The 21,439-nt window shown below is 37.3% G+C and overlaps 1 protein-coding gene across 8 annotated transcripts in view; it reads left to right on the top strand.

Moving 5' to 3' along the window:
- CDH12 (cadherin 12) overlaps nucleotides 1-21,439 on the top strand; it is a 391,065-nt gene that overhangs the window by 362,749 nt on the left and 6,877 nt on the right. For 6 of the 8 annotated variants that reach the window (XM_030042002.1, XM_030042001.1, XM_030042006.1 and 3 more), the window contains 4 exons: nucleotides 2,090-2,226; nucleotides 9,661-9,782; nucleotides 11,344-11,461; nucleotides 16,431-16,682. In XM_030042002.1, the coding sequence (XP_029897862.1) occupies nucleotides 2,090-2,226; nucleotides 9,661-9,782; nucleotides 11,344-11,461; nucleotides 16,431-16,682 (629 nt within the window). Of the gene's footprint in view, nucleotides 1-2,089; nucleotides 2,227-9,660; nucleotides 9,783-11,343; nucleotides 11,462-11,643; nucleotides 11,770-16,430; nucleotides 16,688-21,439 lie in introns of those variants that run through there. The other 2 variants (XR_003927396.1, XM_030042007.1) reach the window with 2 other exon arrangements.

The following is a 21,439-nucleotide window of genomic DNA, read 5'->3' as shown; positions in this document are numbered from 1 at the left end:
ATCCTGCTGATGCTTATGTTTAGGAGTAGGCATACTGGGCTTGTGCATGAAGTTAATCACCTGTGTGAATGCTTGCAGATAGACTATATCAGCTTCGGATCCCACAAATACTCGTGCTTGAACTCAACTTCAAACACAACAGTGTTCAAACTGACTATGTTTTCTGGAGTTTCAAAGCCTGCTGGTGAAGGAGGCTATCACCTACGCTGTGCTTTGAATTAGGTCCTGTACTTTCTTCACTGGCTCATACTGTGGTGTGTATGGTACTTAGACAAAGCTAATCTTCCTAAGGGGAAAGATGAGCAAAGTTACTTTCTCATACTTTGATCCCATTTATTTGTGTGTGGCTGCATATTTAATTTTGGAAGAAATTATAATCTATTAAACATGCAAAGCCTGAAAGAGTAATTTTACTGTTCCTGAAAGAGTATGTCAGTGTAATGATATTTCTAATAAATGGGTTATATATTTTTCATAATTTTTATGTCAACCAAATTTTGAACAATGAGACTGAAATTACAAATGTGGGTAGACAATATTATCATATTCAAGAAAATGTGCCTGCTCAGCTGTGTAAAAGGATACATGCTGCCTTCAGCAAACCGTTTCTGAGGCTTTCAGATAAAGCGGTGAACTGGTAATGATGCCTGTCAATTGATGAAATAGCCTATTTCATCTACAGATAGGATTTTCTTGTGATTCTGATTAAACAAAATGTCTCCAAAGAAGCATGGTACCTTATTTGTGATTTTTTTTTACTATTCAAGTCTTCCTGAGCTATTGGCATTCTTGAGTCCCAATCTGAGATATTTTCTTTAGAAATATGCCATATACCCCTTTCTACCATTGCTTCCTTCTATAGCAGTAAACGCAGTGTTTATCATTACATTCCCTTTATATTCTTTCCATAAATCACACTAATCAGAGAAGGAAATACAAGCTTTTATTCTTATTCTCACTGGTTTAAATGCAATGAGGTGTCACAGGAATGGTCCTCTGGCCTTTATGATCTTCTAAATGTACTTGGTTTTGAGTGCCATTTTGGTCTTATTGCCTACTGCTCACAAATAGCTTTCTCAATTTCATCCTGCCTAGTTTTTGAGAAACATCGTCAAGGTATGAAGAGACTAACACTGAAAAGGAAATTAGTAGCTGGCGGTACTGCATCAGAAAAATTATTATTCTGTTATGACTACAAACAGTAGCATCAAATGTGAAAACAGACTTTCAAATTAATTAGCATTTAAGGGAAATGGGTTTGGAATAATTATCAGATTGCTTTTAAGCAGCCATGTTTACAAGTGCATCTCCGCTTTCTATTAAGTCCTTGCTAGGGAAAAATAACAAATAAATACACATTTTGAGTTTTCAATCTCTTCTATGTTCATATTTCTTGACAAACAAAGGCTCAAGAGAATAAAAAAACAACGGTATTGCCCTGTTCCTCACAGCTCCAGTGAAATTGGAGGTTGCCTGTTCTTCCCAAAGGCAAAGAGCCTTTTATTGCTGCTATTTATGTGGGGGAATAAGCACACTCTTCTCCATCTCCCATACTGTGACTCTGCCAACATCCCTTAGGGACCTTTGAGTAGCCTGTGCCAACAGCCCGTGTACGTCCACCAGGACACCTCTTTGCAAGCCCAGGGAGGCTGCTTACAGCCTATTGCAGCTACAAATGGATGGAAAGAGACCAGATCTGATCCACTCCTCATTGCTATTCATACCTCAAGCACTATTTCACATATCTTTTCTTTTTTTCCCCTCTAAGCCTATCTAGTGCTTTCCAAAGTGACTGGTATAAGTGATCAGGGTCACAGAAGGTGTGCATCAACTTCTTGGGAGCTCAGAGTTTTCAAATAATCTGAACACCAGAAGTACTAAATCTTTTATTATATCCCATTTTCCCTTGAGCATTCCAACTCTGCAAAAAAGAAATAAACAAATCATTCTTTATTGTCTTCTTCCTGCAAGGATGGTAATAGCTAGGAAGAGAAAAATAACAAAACTCGAGCTAGCTAGACTGCTGTTTTGATAAATGAGTAATCTTTGCAGATTTGCATCTACTTTGTTTAATATTTTTCACATACAGATACTTCATCGATTGGAAGAATGATGTGGACAGCTACTTTACAATAGATGCTACTGAAGGAACCATTGCTACTAATGAAATACTGGACAGAGAAAGCACAGCACAGTACAATTTCTCTATAATTGCAAGTAAAGTTAGTAAGTATGACACAAACTGAATTAATATGCTAATGTGGTATTTTTTTCAGAATGTAGTGCTCAGGCATAAATATGCTGTGAAGAGTGCATGTATTGCCAAGAGATTATTTAAGAAGGCTCAATAAATATCATTTTGCCAGACTCACTGTGAGGCTAAGAGTGATGTTCAAACAGCACTATACAGTAAGGTTTTTCTAGGAGCCCTCATGTAGGCACAGTTCCCTCAGAAACTGAAAAACATCTTGTCAGCATGAAGAGCATGAGGAGCTGTATGGAGGCCTTCCAGTTCTTATTTGTGATTTTGTAATTCACTCCCTATGAAATTAGGTTAGTCAAATAACAGGTCTGTCAATCTGCTTTTTGAAGGCAGAAAAATTTAAAGACTCATTATATTCTCAGACAAAAAGTACACTAAAATTGAGTCAAGACTTAAGGCCCTAAATGAATCAATCTGTGTGCTGCATCTCTGCTCTTGTGTTTTCTCTCTGCCCAAGATTTTATGCCTAACCACTTGTTTTCTTTCCCATATGATTTGTGGTGGGGTGGTTTTTTTTCATTTCTTGTCTTTGTGTCCTCTCCTACATAGCTTTTTTTAATAACTCCTCCCTTCTTCTGCTGTATTATGTAGCTGCAGCTTTCTTCATTGCCATCCTTCTGTGTAGCATTCCTCCTTCATGATCCTGTCAAACTGAAACTCTTGTAGGCATATACCACCCTTTGAATACGAGTCATTTGGTCACTTAGCAGTTGTGTAAAGGCCACAGAAGTCTTTCTGTTGACATCAATAGGCTGTAGAAGAGGACCCCTGCTGTATTTCTTATTCATTCTGTATTGTTCATGTGTCCAGAAATGCAAGTTTCTAAAGCAAAGAACATGTTTTCCTCAATGTATTGCTTGGCACTGAGTCTTCAAAAAGTAATACATGCTACTAACAGGAAGAGAGAGATTTTGGAAGCAGAGAAGGTATACATTATTTAAAATAAATAAATAAATAAAAATTCTCATTTGTAGTTATCTGAAAAAGAACCATGGGCTCCCTCCCTGGAACCTGAAAACATAACGAGGACACCAGTCAAATGAACACTTGAATTTTATCTGTATCTTGGAAAAGGAATACACTAACAGAGGAAACTAAACTACCACAAGTGATTGAGTACATCATAGAGATACATGTGCGTGTGGATATTCACAGAAAGTCCACCAGAAGTGTAATTTGTTTCCAGAGAAACTGAAAGGCAGGTAGATGCAGAGGGGAGGTCTCGTAATAGTCTATGTTTCAGTAAAGCTTAACTATTTGGATTTATTGGTGGATAAAGTACATTTGAGATTTGTAATTTTTTTCTGCAGTAAGGCAACAGTTTTAGTAAACTTGATGTGAATCTCTTTATCATTCCCAAGAGTAATTAAAGCTAGCTAAAGCCTCCAAGTTTACTTGTCTGTGCACCTTCCTGGCACATATATAGTAATATCATGTTTATGTAGAGCTGTAGCAGGTAGGCTATATTATGACATTCCCAATTTTAACAATTGCCTAGTTAAGAATCTACACCTAAGACATATTTGTGATTCATTTCAGCGTACCTCAAAATATTATGCATTGACTATTATCCATAGCAATAAATACAATTGCCATATCTGTACTACACCAGTAATTGGCAATATTTTGGAGGATTTGAGGTATACTAACTACTAAACTTTATATGGAGTTGTCTGACTAAGAGCTAGCCCAGAAATAAAGGCTGGGGTTTGAGGGATGACACACTGCACACAACTGAAAAAGGTTAGAAAGAAGAGAAGAAAACACCTGAAGAAAAAGGGGGGGGGGGGGGGGGGGGGGGGATTACTATATTTGAAGAATTTCTGCTATTAAAAAAATCGCCACTTTTTCAGTGCTGACATAGAAACACTGAAACTGCCATCTCTTATTAGAGAAAAAGTGCATGAACATATGTGCAAGTGCCTTGACATATACATGATTACCTAAGGACAGTGGGCCAGTATTGCAATTAGTTGCATAAACTTGCCTCAGGAATGGACACTATTGTTACCTAAGTATGTTCAGTTCTCCATGACCTTATCTCATTAAAATAAACAGACTCCAAACTAGTCATATTAAGTTCTGTTACCTAAAAAGCTTTATAGCTAAAATACGTATTTTGCTTTATCAGTGTGAGAGAATAACAACAACAAAACCCCCCACCTTTTAGACACATCCTAATGGTCATTCTGCAAATTATCTTTTCTTGAACAGGCCAATTATAAACAAAGGCCACCAGCTTTATCCGCATCAAGTCAGAGAGAAAAATATATTAAAGCAGTTTTGCCATCATTCTCCTATATGTGGAAAACGATGCAAAGGTCATGGGCAGGCTTGCCTGGACTCCCTGCCTGTGCCTTAGTCCCGGGGCCTTCTAAGTGATTGTTCCCCTTTGTTCTGCTGTAGCTTCAAAATGAAACCCTGTATGAATCACAGATGATGCTTGTGTTTGTTACATTTTTTTCTCGCAGCCACTAAAGTCTTGAAATAATATTATGACTTTTGAGCTATCAAACTACCTATCAAACAATGGCATAAATGGCATGCAGGTTAGATAGCTAAATATAGCAGCAAGCAATTGATAAATGTAAATGTAGATATGGATGTATCATTTAGACTTTTCTTACAAGCTGATAAATCTGACTATTATTAGCAATAAAGCACCAGAAGTTATAATTTTTAAAGGAATACATTTCAAAAATGAGGCAGAAGAGAATTACCTTGTGTTTATTAAAGTAATCTTTGCTGACATCACCTATTGTGGAGGCAAAAAAAAAAAGTCTTATTCAAAAACCTGGTTCTTTGGAAATTTGTAAATGGTTTCATGTCCAGTGTCCTCATTCTGCACTTATTTGACATATAAAAATGTATATATACTGAGATTATTCTTCCCTGAACTTCAGGTCCTACCCCTTCATCCCTGCCTACACCAGACAAGGTGCAGGTTGGCAGCTTGAAGAGAGGCAGAATTTGGACCCTTAGCAAACAGTTAATTATGAAATCTGCTTGTCCTAGGCTTGCTTGTATAAACTTGTATGCTCACAGCCAGGGAAGTCCTGCTTACCCAGCAATAACACAGCAGATCTTACATACGGACAGTAGCTGCTGGTTCCACCCAGGGAACTGGGATAAGGGAAGTTATTCTACTCAAGTTATGCAATGACCAACTCTGACCATGTGTCATTATACTGTGATTTTTATTTCTCACCCTGAAAAAATTCCAAACATCTGATCTAAACACTGTCTGGGAATGTATCTCCAAATAGCAGCACAACTGACTCTTGAGAACATCTCAGAGGCGTACCCAGCACGGAGTGATGGGTAGCCAACTCTTGTATTTAACGCAAGACACCAAAACTTTATTCTCGCTCTTGTTAGAGAAGTCTGTCCCAAAGGAGAGATCTTTTTAAGTGGGAGCTGGATGATTGTTCTGCTGACACATGGGTGATGACAGATGTGAAGGCAGCTGAATGCAGAAGGTCCCTTACCCATCTGTAGAAATAAAAAAATCATCCTCTATATAGAACAAAGTGCATGAACAGGGAGAGGATGTTTCAGACTCGCATTTTTTTCCCCCATTTCACTTCCCAGTTTCTCCATACTTCTTTTCATTCCCTGACTATATTTCACTGTAGTTTTTTTTCTTCTTAGAACTCAACACCCTAGTAGCCTCTATGGTTGCTGTTTCTGAACATTTTTAAGCCCACAGACTCCGTCCAAACTAATAAATTATACATGGCTTGCGTTCATTTCAAGCACAAAGGCCAGCTGGCACTGAGTAGCCTATTTCCATGCCATTAAACACTCTTACCTTCCAAACAGGGTGCCCATATGTAAATCGATTCTTTGAGAGCGGTCCCTCACCCATACTAACTCCCAGCACATGCATGTGAATTGTCTGCAAGACCACCAGTTGCCCCAGGCTAAGACTGTGCCAAGGGCTGCTGTAAGAACATAATGATATAAAAAAAATCACAGTCCAGTGCTCAAAAAGTTCCCCAGTGTGCTGCTTAATTACCTAGTATGGAAATGGTTTTTGCATCTTAGAAAAGAGGAAATAGATAAGATGCATAAGATCTTATTTCTGCTTTCCCGTCCTGAAGACACTAGTTAAGGTTGAAAATAAATATAAAGTAACCATAATCCTTCCTGTCCAAATCATCTTCCCAACTCCTCTAAGTCTAGGCCTGAATTTTGTAAATATTAAAGAAACCTCAGCTTAAATCTCAAGATAGGGTTTATGTTCTGCTGCATACCATAACTGGGGTTAAGGAATCACCAGTTCTCCTTAATAGTGAGTATCTATTTGCTCAGATATCTTGGATTTTCACAAGTCCATTAGTCAAAGTATTTTACATATTTTCTACACCTGTAATATCCTTGAACCATGAAGATGTTAACAGATGATGGTACCCAAGCAAAAGAAGGAAACAGGGTTGTCACTGTCTTAAAGACAGGAAAACTGAGGAAGGAAGAAGCTAATTAATTTGCCTGTATCTTACAGGCAGAATTGAAACCTGAAATCAGTTTCTTAATTCCTAGGCTAACGATTTAACCAACTTGTCTTCTTCACTGTGTAATCTTGGTTCAAAAGGCACGAGCAGATGTCTTCAGTGACTCACTCACTGATACCAGCATGCACGTCACTACTGTGCTCACAGGGCTCAAAAAGATTTGATTTTGAGACAGAGAGCAAACAAAACAAAAATGGAGAAAATGGAGGTCAAGACTGCAAAGTGGTATTTGAAATGCAATTCATCATCCTCGTTCACATCAAGTATTACAGGTCTTTGTAATTATATATGAATTCAAAGCTGTACACAATCTTCTTGCAGTCTTCCTTTATATACAGTTAAACTGATACTAGCACAAACCAGAAAGAAAATGAATCACACAAATAAAGTGAAATCCAGAAGTAGGTCCATCTTATGCTGTAGTAATTCTGTTTACTTTCATATTTGATTTTGCTGACCATTTATGCAAGGTAAAATTCTACCTTGCTGAAATACTTAGGAAGAAAAGATTTTTGGCCTCTAATGTATCTTTCAAAGAATCATAGAAAACGAATCACAGCCCATCAGTGAGAAATAAATTTTAAAAGTACAGTCATATTTGTTTATATTTCCAAAGCATGCTATCCTATTGTGAGTTTGAGGAAAGGCAAAACATTAAATCCCTTTGTTCATTTAAAAAATATACAGTCTCATAATATGTACACTGTTCCAAATAGCTGAAAAAATCATTTATGTAAGATATTTCAAAAAAATATAGCCTAAAAAGACTTCTTATAGAAACTGATATATTCAATAGAAATTATCAAAATCAGCTAATATCTCATGAACATGATGCATAAATTTTGAGTACATTCATTCTTTTACTGGAAGGGCATTGTTAATACATTACTAAAAGGAAACAAAGTAACATCTCTGCCTGTACTTTCATGGCAATGCATTAATCTCTGATGTGTTTGGAGAATGTATCCTGAGCTCCTGTTCAGTGTTGTACCTTAAAATAAACACACAAAAACTAAAGGAAAACCTGAGTTACTCCGTGTGAGTTGCTGAGTTCTTTGCAGCGAGCACTGCTAGGAGGGAAGTTTTAAGTTAGGCTGTTTCTGCCAGTAACTGCATGAACTTGACCTACGCAGGGCTTTTCTGATCTTTGTATATATTCGGAGTCAGGCTCCTGCCCTCTACTGACTAAAATAACTTCTTAGTACTTTTTTTGTTTCCTATTATACAAAGGAACCAATTCAACTGTGAGCAAGTGATCTAGATTTCTTCTGGCTCTTTGGGCACCTAAAGAATCATTGCTAATTCCCAGCTGCAGGACCAAACTCTGTCTGCATTCGTGCTGCACAATGCTCTTCTCCACAAAGATGTTCTGCAAGTAGGGGTGATGCTGAATTGGAAATGAATGAGGATTCAAAGAGATATTATTAGATATGTTCACTGTTAAATAGATAAGTTCATAGGAAGGAACTACAAATATTGTGTGATTTGGGTAGTGAGTTTTGGGGTTGGTTTTTTTTTTTTGTAGATTCCAAGCTGAGTTTGTAGGATGGTCCGTTTATCCACTACTTGTAAACAGGTAAAGCACACTTCTACTTGCAGCTCGTCCTACTTAACTAGGAAATCATTGGGGAATACCTTTCGGCTTTGACAAAGGCCTCTTGAAAACACTATATTTAGTAGTTCCTAAGAACAAGAAAGAAATCATGTACAATTTCTACAGTGCCACTATGAAGAGACTTTGCCCCTTGCTGTGTTAGTTATAAACAACCGAAACGCAAAGGTTTATACAAACTTTGAAGCAAGCAGCTAATGCAGCTAATTTGAAGGATCCATTGATGTCTGAAGATTCAAGAAAACTGTTCTTGTACTTAACCATGACCCCATGCTGGCACTCCTACACCACCCACCCTGAGTCATAGCATAGAGTTCTTGAATAGTTAACTGTGTCTGTATAGTGGCTGCCACTCGTCTTAAATGCAAAAGGATAAAAGAATTATCCTTTTGATTCACCAGCTAAACTGTTTTTTATGTATTTGCTATCTCGCAAGAGGTCTCAGCGTAAAGTAAAAGAGAATATTGTCTGCTCTGTATTGAATTTGTGTCTCCTTTCTGTCAGACATTGCATTTGCGGGTAAACTTGTTTATAAAATGCATCTAGTGACTGATGAAGATTATCTGCATTGGTAGGACAATGGAAAGAAGCATAATGTAAACTGATTTTTAGCATTTCTTTTGCACAAAAGTATTTGCTGCTCGCAAATATTTATGCAGTTAAAGAAATATCTGTTACCACATAGCCTAATGGTTTAACCACAAGTTGAATGAATGCTAGCTTTACACGTTACACTGCTAAATTTACCACTGACTCTGTCTGGCTTTCAGCAAGATTTTTCTTTATATCTTTCTCTCTTACTTTTCTCCATCTTCTAAATGGGTATGCTCCACTTACCTCCTTAATATCTTGAAGATGTAAACAGTGGCTAAGTAATAAATATTGATTTTCTGCATTCCATTGTGGAAAACAGAATTCAGTTTTAATCACTGGAAGCATTTTCCACAAAGTCCATGAAAAGTGATCTGAGAAAAGTTTGCATCTTTAATTACAGGTACAACTTCAAATTCTTTAATTTATGCTCTGATAAACATAATCATGTTGATTGATTCCTTGCCCCATGAAGAGTAATGGATCAAAGTCTGGTACAAAACGATAAGAAGTTTGCTTCTGATTTCTCCTTAGTACAAATCAGAAATAAACGGAAGTCAAGGGCTTTTAGAAGTCACAGTACTGGAATCAAAACAGTTTATGACAGCTCATGGACACTGGTGATGACAACAAACATAAATAGTATTCCTTAATGCTTTTCTCCTAAAAATCATTTATAGGTAACCCACTATTAACCAGCAAAGTCAACGTTATAATAAATGTCCTGGATGTCAACGAGTTTCCTCCTGAAATTTCAGTTCCATATGAGACATCTGTATGTGAAAATGCCAAGGCAGGACAGGTATTTCAAATTTGTAATGCTTGCTATTTTGCTTTTTCTTTCCTTATTATTTATAGCAATAGAAATTTCTGGGTTTGAAAATGACATCATGGTTAGAATTCTTTTACAAATAAAATGCCTGCGTTGGAAATACATTTTAGAATTCTGTTTGTTGACCTTTATGGTCTATTTATGGTCTATTTATTTTTATTATCCTTGATTATACAGGCCTGAGCCACCCTTCACTGTGTATTTAATAGCTATGACAGGAGAAAGAATCCCTTCCTTAAAGGGATTAAGTATAAGGGTAAAACTACAGTGAATAAATGGACACATTTCTGTGTCCTGTTCTGAGAAAAAGAACCCACAACCCTAAAGACAATCCTCTGGAAAGCTTGTTTTTATAAGCAGTTTGAATATATATATATATATATAGTATGCAAAACCTATTTCAGATTCAGAATATCACCTTATACCATGAGGGATGCCAGTATTAATAGAGCTGGCCCCAGAAGCTGTTGGCATGTGCTCCTTCTGCACAAAATTTGTGCAATTAAACACAGTGCTGCAAAGCACCAAGGCCAACCATCATACATATTAACAGCTAATACTGTTTCCAAGGCAAGGCTTGTAACTTCAGCTGTTTAACTTTGAGAGTTACTGCCAGCCGTGGAAGGAAGATATTCAGCCTGCTGTGTAATCAGTGACTTCTCTTTATGTGTATGTAATACGTAATCAGTCCATGTGATTTTTATTGCCTTTATTACAGATTTGTCCATGACTTCAGATGATATTCCTATCTCTTTCTTTCTTTTTTTTTTTTTTAAGTATGCTTCAACTAGCTACCATACATCCCAATTTAACTTATAGTTTATCAGAGACCTTCAGTTTCTTATCCAGGCACTAACAGTAGAAGGGGGAACCTTTTACAGGGAAGGCTGAGACAAACACTGAGCTGTCAAAAATTATAAATATTTAGATCTTTGTTACATAAAAAAAAAATGCCTTCCTTTTTAAAAGAACAATGGCAATCCTACTATTTTAACTGCACTGTGCTTATCTGACATCTAGTAGGTAGGACTCTGGGACCCAAAAGTTCCTTTACGCCTAGATGGTGTAGACCTTTACGCCTAGAAAGGTGCAGACCTTTCAACCCTCCCTACTTTGTTTCAAGCTGTAAAATTAGGGTGCAGCTTTGTGAAGTACTACAACATGTACCGGTCGTAACGGTGATAGTAGCAGATAAAGTGAACTGTCTTTAAGTAATCTCTCACCTGAAAACAATCACTAGTATTTTGATACAAAGGACAAATATTAAATACTTCTTCTATTATGAATGTAGGGTAAATCTTTCTGATTTCCTTCAGATATGTCAAAGCGAGACTTTCTGAGACATGATGAGTTCTCTGGAAGCTAGAGTATTCAGACTTCTTGCCTCCAATGTCCCATGTATTAGGGGAATGAGAGTAACCCAGCAGGATTTCACTTTCATTGGTCCATTTGATGTTCACTTTGCACTTCTACAAAACTGCTTCTTTAGAAGAGTGAACTGACTTCAGAATTAATCTTAATCTGGTTTCAGGTGATACAGACTGTCACTGCAGCAGACAAAGATTTGTCACCAGCTGGGCAAAGGTTTTCCTTCAGACTGTCACCTGAGGCTTCCAACAAACCAAATTTCACAATCCATGACTACAGAAGTAAGTTCCTTACCCGTATCTCTCTTTCAGAGCAGCAGGCTGTGATTATAATGACAAATATGATTACTTTCTATTACAGTCATGTCTACAGACTAACTTTTTTATTTGACATTTCTAATTGTTAAACTATCTAGGACATATATTAATATAAATTCAGGTCTTGCACCTTTTCTCATTTTTAGGGGACAGGAATTGTCAGAACACCAAAGGCTGAGATTTCCCTACAGGCCTGCAAAAACACTGCTACCTGTTTTATTTTCTTCCTTTTATCATTCAGTATCTCAGGAAGAGCTCATATGCCAATGCAGGTATACCTTTAAACAAGGCACTGTTGCTGCCTTGTTTAAATACTATTACTTTGCTAATTGTTTTCAAAGTACCCAGTTATTGTTCTTTCTGGAGGATTCATAGTCCTGCAGAAGAACTAGTTCTAAATATGGACAGAGCTGCTGCAGTATAACATCCCACAACACTCTTAATAATTTGTAGATTTATATAATTAACATACCTGATTTTCCCCCCAATTTTTGTCATAAATGATCTTTTTTTTTCTTTTTCACTTGAATGGTTTTGATAAATGGCAAAGAACAACCCAAGATGAAAAAATTGATCTTTTTTTCTGTCGTAAACATCTTCAAGCATGTAGTCTTGTGGATGAACACAGCTAAAACATCATAATAAACTGCAGTAAATTTTCACCACTGATTACGTTGATCAAATATGGAAAAAAAAATTAACAATGAGTTTATCAGCTATTAGGTGATCTTTAAAGAACTGTGATAGGATAAGCTTTTTATAAAAAAGGGTTTACATTACTCTGCAAAGAACACCTAAAGCCATCCAATAAAGTTCAGTAACATTCCTTTGCCTATTTAACTATGTAGGTTATAAGTATTACTTTTAAGAAAAAGTATATAATACTTATTTTTTAATGTTATTAATTATATTCATTATTATTTTTAATTTACATTTGAGACTATACTGAGTATGATGTAAAGGTTCCTTTCATGAGAATTAAGTTACCCCAGCCCTAAAAAGGGCTAGAAATGGATAATACACAGAATGAAAATAGTTGCAGAGGCCACTTATTTAGTCTTTTAAAAAACCATTTAAGTATATGACTCACATTATTTTTGAAGCCATGAACTTTTGTCAATGTGAGGTGATACAAAATTGAAGCCAACAAAATAAGTACAACTATTAATCATGGAGACCTTTATCATTAAGAAAGTTCGGGAAGAAATAAGTTTGAAACAGCAGAAAAATAAACTGAACTTATTTTCTCTTTTTATATAGCTCCTCTGTGAATATGACAAGACAAAAATGGTTTATTCCCAAACTTACTAGTGACTTTCATCTTAGTATGTCGTAGATAGCTAAAAACATTTTACAGATGAGCGAAGAATTTGACTTAATGACTTGTAAATACAGTACACAGTGAAACCATAATAATTCATAACTCTGCAAACATGACTAATAGTAACCTATGAAACCAAAAATATGTAGATCAGGATTTTATCAGAGGCCATTCAAATAGTTTTCTTGAGACAATGAATATGAAGGACAACCTTACAATGCATTCAAGTCCCCTCACTTCTCTTCTTGGAAGATTAGGTCATTACTCTTTTCCAGAAGTGCTTAGTCTAAACAGTTTGGTTTTAACAGCTGCTAGAATTTAAAACATTGTGGCATTTCAATATCTAACTATATATTGCCAAGCGAGATTTAAATGCTTTACATCTGTGTCCCACTGGACTTAAAATTTTGGACAATGCTTAAGTTTGCTTCCCCTTAATGCTGCATTGTAATTTCTGTTATTTTCTGTTCACTACTTAGCTGTTGGTAGTATTTGCTTGGAAAACTCAGCGTGATGAACTTTGTTACTGATTATAATTAAAAAGGAAAAAAAATGTTCTCTATATCTTAACAGAAAAAGGAAAATATACTTCTTTAGAGCTTCCTTATATTTGACATGAATTATTTTCATTTTTTTCACTTTTCAACACATTTGAAGGCCCATATGGGTAATACCTTCATAGTTACATTGTCTTATAACACAATGACTGCGTATTTCTAAATACCTTTGCTCTATTGGTCAAGATTTCTTTAAAGTAAGAGCTTTAATTTCTTTCTTTCTGTCCATTTACTAAAATATCCTGTAATTTCACCAAGGTGTAATTTTTTCAAATAATTACAAACTATTGTTTTAAATGTAAGCCTTCCAGTTCATCTCAGGTCATTTTAACATATTTAATTTAATTCCTCAAAAGAATCTTTAAACTTAAAAAGGCTATACCATAATTAAACTCAATGACCTTTCTCATTTACAGCTTTTGTAAAGTGTGCTTAGAATATGAGTTTGGTGAGGAAATTGCTCAAATATTATTAGATAATTAAATTTTGCTGTTTAAACCAGTGATGTTGACAGCAAGATTACTTTGGATCTCAGTAGTCTGTTAATAAACTTTCTCTACTGTATAAAACCAAATGCAATATTCCCATAAAAGATGGAATTAGAAACCACCAAGACACACAGCTTCTCATGCATAAATGTTTGTGTGTGCATGTACCTATATACACACTCTTAAAAGCATTTCTTAACACTTACTAAAAAAGAAGAAAGAATTACGCTATTTATTGAAACATAAGGAAGACAGAAAAAAAGTTTTTGTGGAACATTTTCCAACCATAAAAGACTTTTTCATTGTTGATGATTTTACAGAGCTATTAGAAAAATCTGTCCAAACAGAAACTCTGTACAATATTTTCAATATCTTCTGCTTTTTGCTTGCCAAAAAGGTGGAAGGTCTACTCTGCACACAATTTAGAGGTATGATAACACAACCTTATTTTCCCTACATAAACATTTTAAAAACATAAATACCATTATGTTTTGAGTTAGCAATTATGTTAGTACCAAGCAAGTACTTTGTGAAAGGAATTTTGATTTTTTTTGAGGAAACAATCTTGTTCACTGTGTTACAATTAACGCTTTTACGAGTGAAGGTGTCATTTAACATTTTAAACACATAAAGAAGCCCAATAGCCAGTGCTATTCTACACAGCTGAAAATCATGGGTGGTGTGATATTACAGCAGGTGTAATATGTTTGTAGTGCACCCAAGAGAATAAACTTTTCCAGGTTCCATACTTCCTCAGAATATAACTTAATGAGGACAGAAGCGAGACAGAAGCTCAAGGTTGCCACGTGGAGTCTCTAGAAAAATAAACACAGGGAAATGTTATGTTTCTGGACTATGCCTTCAGCAGCGCTGAGACCAATCCACTAGCTGTGAATAGAAGCGAAAGGCCCTGGCAGAGCTGGAGTGCTTCCAGCTGAACTGCCCGCCTCCCTCGTTCCACTTTGCTGGCCTCACTCTGCTCTCTGGAGTGCTGCTTCCCTGCTGAGAACACGCAGTTACTCATGTAAGAGAGAATTTTCCTTCTCCCCAGACTGTCACACACATCCTGAAAATGAATTTATTGCCAACAGACTGAAGAACCAGAAGCTGTCTCAGCTTCAGGCTGCAGCTCCGGGCTGCTCTGTGTAGAGTTCAAACACACGCCTGGGTCCATATTTTCAAAAGCAGCTTGAGCAACTGAAAGGGGTTGTAGAAGAGTAACAAAAATTGTTCAAAGACTTAAGAGCTTGATCTGCTTGATTCTTCTCAAAGGAGAATGGAAAGTCATTTGGTTGCATTGTAACAGGTATTGAAGTGATCTTCAACATTGCAATTAGAAGAAAAAAAATGAATAGAAAGAATTCTATTAATAGAAATAAGAATAGAAATAAGATTAAGCTGTATGATTTCAAATTAGATCTAAAACTCTATACAGTTAAGATTAATCATAGAGAGAAAGAACAAGCTGAAGATGGAAGTTGGTTTGATTCAAACAATTTTGAGACATTTTTCTTTTTCAAAACTAAATGTCACTGAACTTGATGTGTCCATGTGCCACATCCAAGTTTGATAAAAAGGGGACTTCTGCAATAAGCATTTTATCAGTCGAGTGCTTTTTCAATAGTGTCTGATCATAACATACCTGGTTTTGGATATTTAGGGTTCCTTCTTATTGTCCTTAATCAGAACTGCACACAAGTATTTGAGTGTTGAATTCAGAGCCCTTAATCCTTCTACCTAGTGACAAAACCAAGAAGGGACGAAAGTCATAACGTGGACAGCAAGAGACCTCTTCTAAAGATACAGTAAAGCACATGGGTGAGATAGCAAAATGGTGACAGCTGCAGGCTGCCTTCATTCAGATCTGTCAGCTAATTAATTCCCTGCTAATTTCATTTGGGTTTTGCTTTCAATGTAATTCTTTTAATCTGCACATCATTTCCTTGCTACTCTGTTTGATTCAAGAAAAGCAGCAATAACTGAGTATCTACTGGGAAGAAATGACAAAACATAACTTCTAGGAGTTCTGAACACATTCATGACTCATTGATGGAAAATGTAGTGATTATAAAGTACTCAGTTCATTTGTGTACTTATTTCTAATGGGGCAGGAAAGTTGAAGGGGATTTGCACTTTGTCCAGGTATTTTACTTTCAGTTTTAAGGGGAAATTGATTAGAGACTTGATTCTAAATTCACGTGCAATCAAAGTCCTTTGGACCACAGGCTTGGAATGTGAGGAGATAAGGAGAAAAGAAAAACTGAAAACCCCTCCTAATCTAATACCTGTAATGCTTTTTTTAATTATTATTTATGTTGTCTTTGAAATTTTAGCTGTCAATGTAACAACTTTACAAGAAATGGAATATTATTTAACGCTCCGCAAAAAATAGCTGTACCAGTCAGAATACAATACCTTTTGTAATGATAAAACAAGGCAATTACATAAAGCATGTCACTGAGTTTCAAAAAATGGAATAGCTGCCTATTACTAAAGGTGATACAAACTACAACTGTGAATTGAAGTACACGATAAAAATCCTGTAATGACCGTGTTGTGTTTTACAGACAACACAGCTGGGATTGAAACCAGGAGAAATGGTTACAGCAGAAGGCAGCAAGAGCTGTACTTTCTTCCAGTAGTAATAGAAGATAGCAGTTACCCTGTCCAGAGCAGCACAAACACAATGACTATCCGTGTTTGCAGATGTGATTCTGATGGTACCATCCTGTCCTGCAACGTGGAAGCAATCTTCTTACCAGTAGGCCTCAGCACAGGAGCGCTGATTGCAATCTTGCTGTGTATTGTTATACTTCTAGGTTAGTTCTCGCGAAACCACATGAAGTGCATTACTCTGATTATTCACCTGTGAATTAATTTGTGGTGTTATTAGCTTCGTCTAGTGTTTAACAACAGCCATTGAAAATGCGTGGCCGTTTATGAGAACTTTTATGCTTCTCCATTTCTAGAAAAGCATCCGAAAGCACTGACCATGACTGTGAACCTGCTAACACCTACATATTTTCTTGTTGCATGAAGAGAACCAGCTTTCAGCGGAATCCAAACCATAATTTTTTTCTCTGAAACAGTTTTTTTAAATACCTTTCTTGAGAATTAATATTTTTAGATTATTACTAAGGTAGACAAGTCCTACTGACAGTAACAGCAGTAAGGATTTAATAAGGGCCTTTCTTTAATTCTTCATGCCAACTTGGGCAAAAGGAGAACAAAGCAATGAAGGAGGAGAAAATAATTGCAATGTAGACTGTGGCTGGCTAGATCCATGTAAAACTTTACAGGAACATTTTAATTTCAGGCAGGCATGGATTACATAAGGTGGTGTTATCATTTGATCGACATTATATTTAAATATTGCCTTATTTACAGCAGGCCCAAAGCAGTCAATACTCATGTACATCCTACTTATGATATAGCCTTAATGAACTGATAACAAAATAAAACCGCCTTTGTACCTTACACAGGCACAATGTGGGCTGCAGAAAGCAGACTGATTCTTACAGATGCTAGCCTATGCCTCTTCTTGATACTAGTGGGCTTCCTAGACCTCATGCTGCTTCTTATGTAGGTCTCATGCATAGGCAAAAATAGATGCAGACACAGAATATAACATATGGATACCTTCTTGCATTTGCATAATATAGTAATTTACCACTTAAGTAAATTACTACAGGCTCAGGGTTACATAAATAGCTTCTGAGTAGCAAAAGTCAGAAAAAAGGGAAAAAGTCAGAATTTCTGTGTAAAAATTTTATGTTGTGAGAAAAATATTGTTTCAAATCAGAATGAGAATGGCAAATGGTCATACCTCCCGTGGAATAGGAATTAATAACAAATACACCCATTCTGAAGAATTTAAAAAGACCAAACCAGAACAATCTTAGGTCAATTTTTCAGAAGCAAGAAGAATGCTGTCTCCTTTACCACAATTCATTGGGACTGCTTTTTTGCTTTTAGGGGTTTCCTGGGTAAAAGCAGCCAGGAGTGAGCCTTAGCATCAAAGAAATTCCATTATGAAAAAAGCTTTAACTTATTTTCACGTGAAGAGATAAGTCAATTAGAGCTCTGTCTTAAGGCAGGACTCCCAGGATATCTAATCTCGCTGTTACAGAGCAAAGTGACTAGAAGCCCTAAACACATAGCTGTAGCAAAGCCTTTCAAGTTGCCACCTTTGTGTCCAGTAATCTGGACAGTGTGAACTATGCAGCAGAGAGCTTGGTGCTTTTAGTACAGAGAACATTTACAATGGCAGAGTATCTGGGGAAGCAGGAATACCTGAAGTCTGAATTTCCTCCAGTTTTCCTAGGTGATCATGGAGGCCTTCAACAGAACTATGTTTATGTTTCCCTAATGGTTTGTTGAAATAAATACAATTTTTATTTTAAAACCCCAGCATATTCAATCAAAAATAATTGTGTCAAAGAACTCCTTACCAGCTCTGCTGCTGATTGATGCTTTTGGTGTATACAAAACTAATGAAGCTATTTTAATTCCTGCTTTGCACAGAACACCAGACTGAATTACTGAGATTATGGTTGGAGAAGAGGTTTTGGTCCTTTAATAACTCCCTTCATTCCAATCAGACTGGCAATACTACCCAGAAAAGCTAATGTATAAATAATGAGATATCCAGTGCTGTGCGTAACCTAAGAGAATGGTGTTTATCTTATATCCAGACTTTCTCCTTACTATTCCATTGATCAATTTAAAAACTGCTTTTGGATTTTCATTTCTTGCTGTGAACCTGGCCTGACACAGAGTCATTAAAATTGTAGTAGAAGTCATTCTTGTCGAACTCATTTCTACGCAAAAGACAGTCAACATATTACCAGAATCAGAAGTTATTTTAGGCCACACAAGCCTGACCATGAATTTATAATCATTGCAACTCCTGTATTCATTATTGTGTTACTTCACCAACAGCACTTAGAACACTGTCATTTCTACTAAAGGCAGTTGGGGAATTAAAAATAACAAAAAGACCAGTTTACTACAAGCAGACTTTGCATTCAATGAAATATATCTCCAAAGACAAACTATTGAAAAAAAACCCACAGGCTGATTGCCATTGAGTTGCCATTCGGAATAAAACACAGTTTGTAACATTTTGTATTATATAGAATCACAAAATCACAGCTGCAAGGCACTTCTGAGACCATCTGGTCCAACTTCCCTGCTTACAGCAGAGTCAGTTAGAGCAGGTTGCTCAGTATCCAGCTGGCTTTTAAATATCTCCAAGGATAGATACACCACAACTTCTCCGGGCAACATGATCCAATGCTTGACCCTACTGACAGTAAAGAAGCTTTTTTTTCTTATGTTTTAATGGAATTTCCTGCATTTCAGTTTATGCCCATTGCCTCTCGTCCTGTCGCTGGGCATCTTCTTTATTTCCAACCGTCAGGTATTTATACACATTGGTAATATCCCCTGAGACTTCTCTTCTCCAGGCTGAACAGTCCCAGCTCTCTCAGCCTCTCCTCGTATGGCAGATGTTCCTATCCCTTAATCATCTTTGTGGCTCTGCGCTGGACTCACTCCAGTAAGTCCATGTCTATCTTGTATTGAGGAGCCCAGAGCTGGACCCAGAACTCCAAGTGTGTCTGACTAAGGCTGCACAGAGGGGAATGATCACCTCCCTAGACCTGCTGAGAACAATCTTCCTAATGCAACCCCAAATGCCGTTGGCCACCTTTGCCACAAGGGCACATTGCTGGCTCATGGTGAACTTGTTGTCCACCAGGACTCTAGGTCTTCCTCTATCAAGGTGCTTTCCAGCCAGTCAGCCAACAGCATCTACAGTATACGGTAATTCCTCTCCATGTGCGGGACTTGGCATTTCCCGTTGTTGAACTTCAAGGGGTTCCTGTTGGCCCATTCCTGCAGCCTGGTGAAGTCCCTTTGAATGGTGGCGCAACCCCTGTTTTGTATCACCTGCAAACTTGCTGAGAGTGCACTCGATCCCATGATCCAGGTCATTTATGAAGATGTTAAATAAAACTGATTCCAGTATCGACTCCTGGGGTACACCACTAGTGGCTGGCCTCCAGCTGGGCTTTGGGCTGTTGATCACAACCCTTACAGCCTGGCAGTTTGGCCAGCTTTGCAATGCACCTCACTGTCTACTTGTCTAGTCCACACTTCCTCAGTTTTTCTGAGAAGGTTGTTACGGGAGACAGCATCAAAAGCTTTGCTAAAGTTAGGATAAAAATAATGCACTTTTCTCCTTTCGTCCACCACTCACCTCATTGTAGAAGGCTATCAGGTGGGTTAAGCAGAATTTCACCCTCATACATCCATGTTGACTACTCCTGATCCCCTTCCTGTTCTTGATAGGTTTGAAAATGGTTTCCAGAATTCTTTGCTCCATCACTTTCCTCAGGATCAAGGTGAGGCTGACTGGCCTGTAGTTCCCTAGCTCATTCTTCTTACCCTTCTTGAAGATAGGAATGACGCTTACTCCAGTCCTCAGAAACTTCTCCCAGTACCCATGGCCTTTCAAAAATTATCGCAAATAGCCTCACAATGACATCTCTAATCTCCCTCACCACTCGTGTGCATCCCATCAGGTCCCATGTCCTTGTGTGAGTCCAGTTTGTTTAAGTGTTCCCTACCCTGATCCTCTTCCGCCAAGGATAAGTCTTTCTTGTTCCAGACCCAGAGGACCTGGGATTCCTGAAGGACAACCTTACCAATAAAGACAGAGGCAAAGAAGCCATTGAGTACGTTGGCCTTTTCTGTGTCCTTTGTCAACAGGTCCACTGCACCATTCAGCAGTGGGCCCACATTTTCCCTACTTCTTCTTTTGCTGCTGTCGTATTTGTACAAGCTCTTCTTGTTGCCTTTCACGTCCCTCATGAGATTCAACGGCAGATGGTCTTTGATTTTCCTAACCGCATCCCTACATGTTCAGACAGTCACTGTATAGTTCTCCTGATTCACCTGTCTCTGTTTTCACCTCTAACATGCCTCTTTTTTATCTCTGAGTTTAGTCAGGAGCTCCTTGTTCATCCATGCAGGCCTCCTGCTGCCTTTGCTTGATTTCATGCTCATCAGGATGGACCACTGTTGAGGTTGGAGGAGGTGATACTTGAAATTCAACCAGCTCTCCTGGACCCCTTTTCTCTCCAGAACAATATCACATGGGATTTTTCAAAGCAGATCCCTGAAGAGGCCAAAGTATGCTGTATAAATAGCTGAAGTAGGATTATTTTTTCTCCATTTCAAAGATTCCAAATAATTTTTTTCTCTTTAATAGTGTGGGGTTTTTTTTTTCTCTGCAATGTGGAAACTTGGGGATTTTTCTCTATTTTGCTGGGGAAGACATTTAAAAAAAAATATCTCTGTCTTTCTGAACTAAAAAGCTGAAGTCCTGTCCAATTCTATTTGTTCGCAAAGCAGGCCAGTAGGAAAATTATTTGTTACTTCCTTCAGCAGCACAGCAAGCACTAAGGAGTTAGAGTCATACATCAAACAGTAAATGACTTTTCATTGACTAGAGCACTGCTTTTTTAAAAGAATAGTAGGAGCATATCTTCTAAGGAAAAAAGACCCTTTG

This window comes from Aquila chrysaetos, chromosome 18 (genome assembly GCF_900496995.4).
Source record: "Aquila chrysaetos chrysaetos chromosome 18, bAquChr1.4, whole genome shotgun sequence".
Classification (NCBI taxonomy): Eukaryota; Metazoa; Chordata; class Aves; order Accipitriformes; family Accipitridae; genus Aquila; species Aquila chrysaetos.
This window is presented reverse-complemented; position numbering and strand designations above follow the sequence as displayed.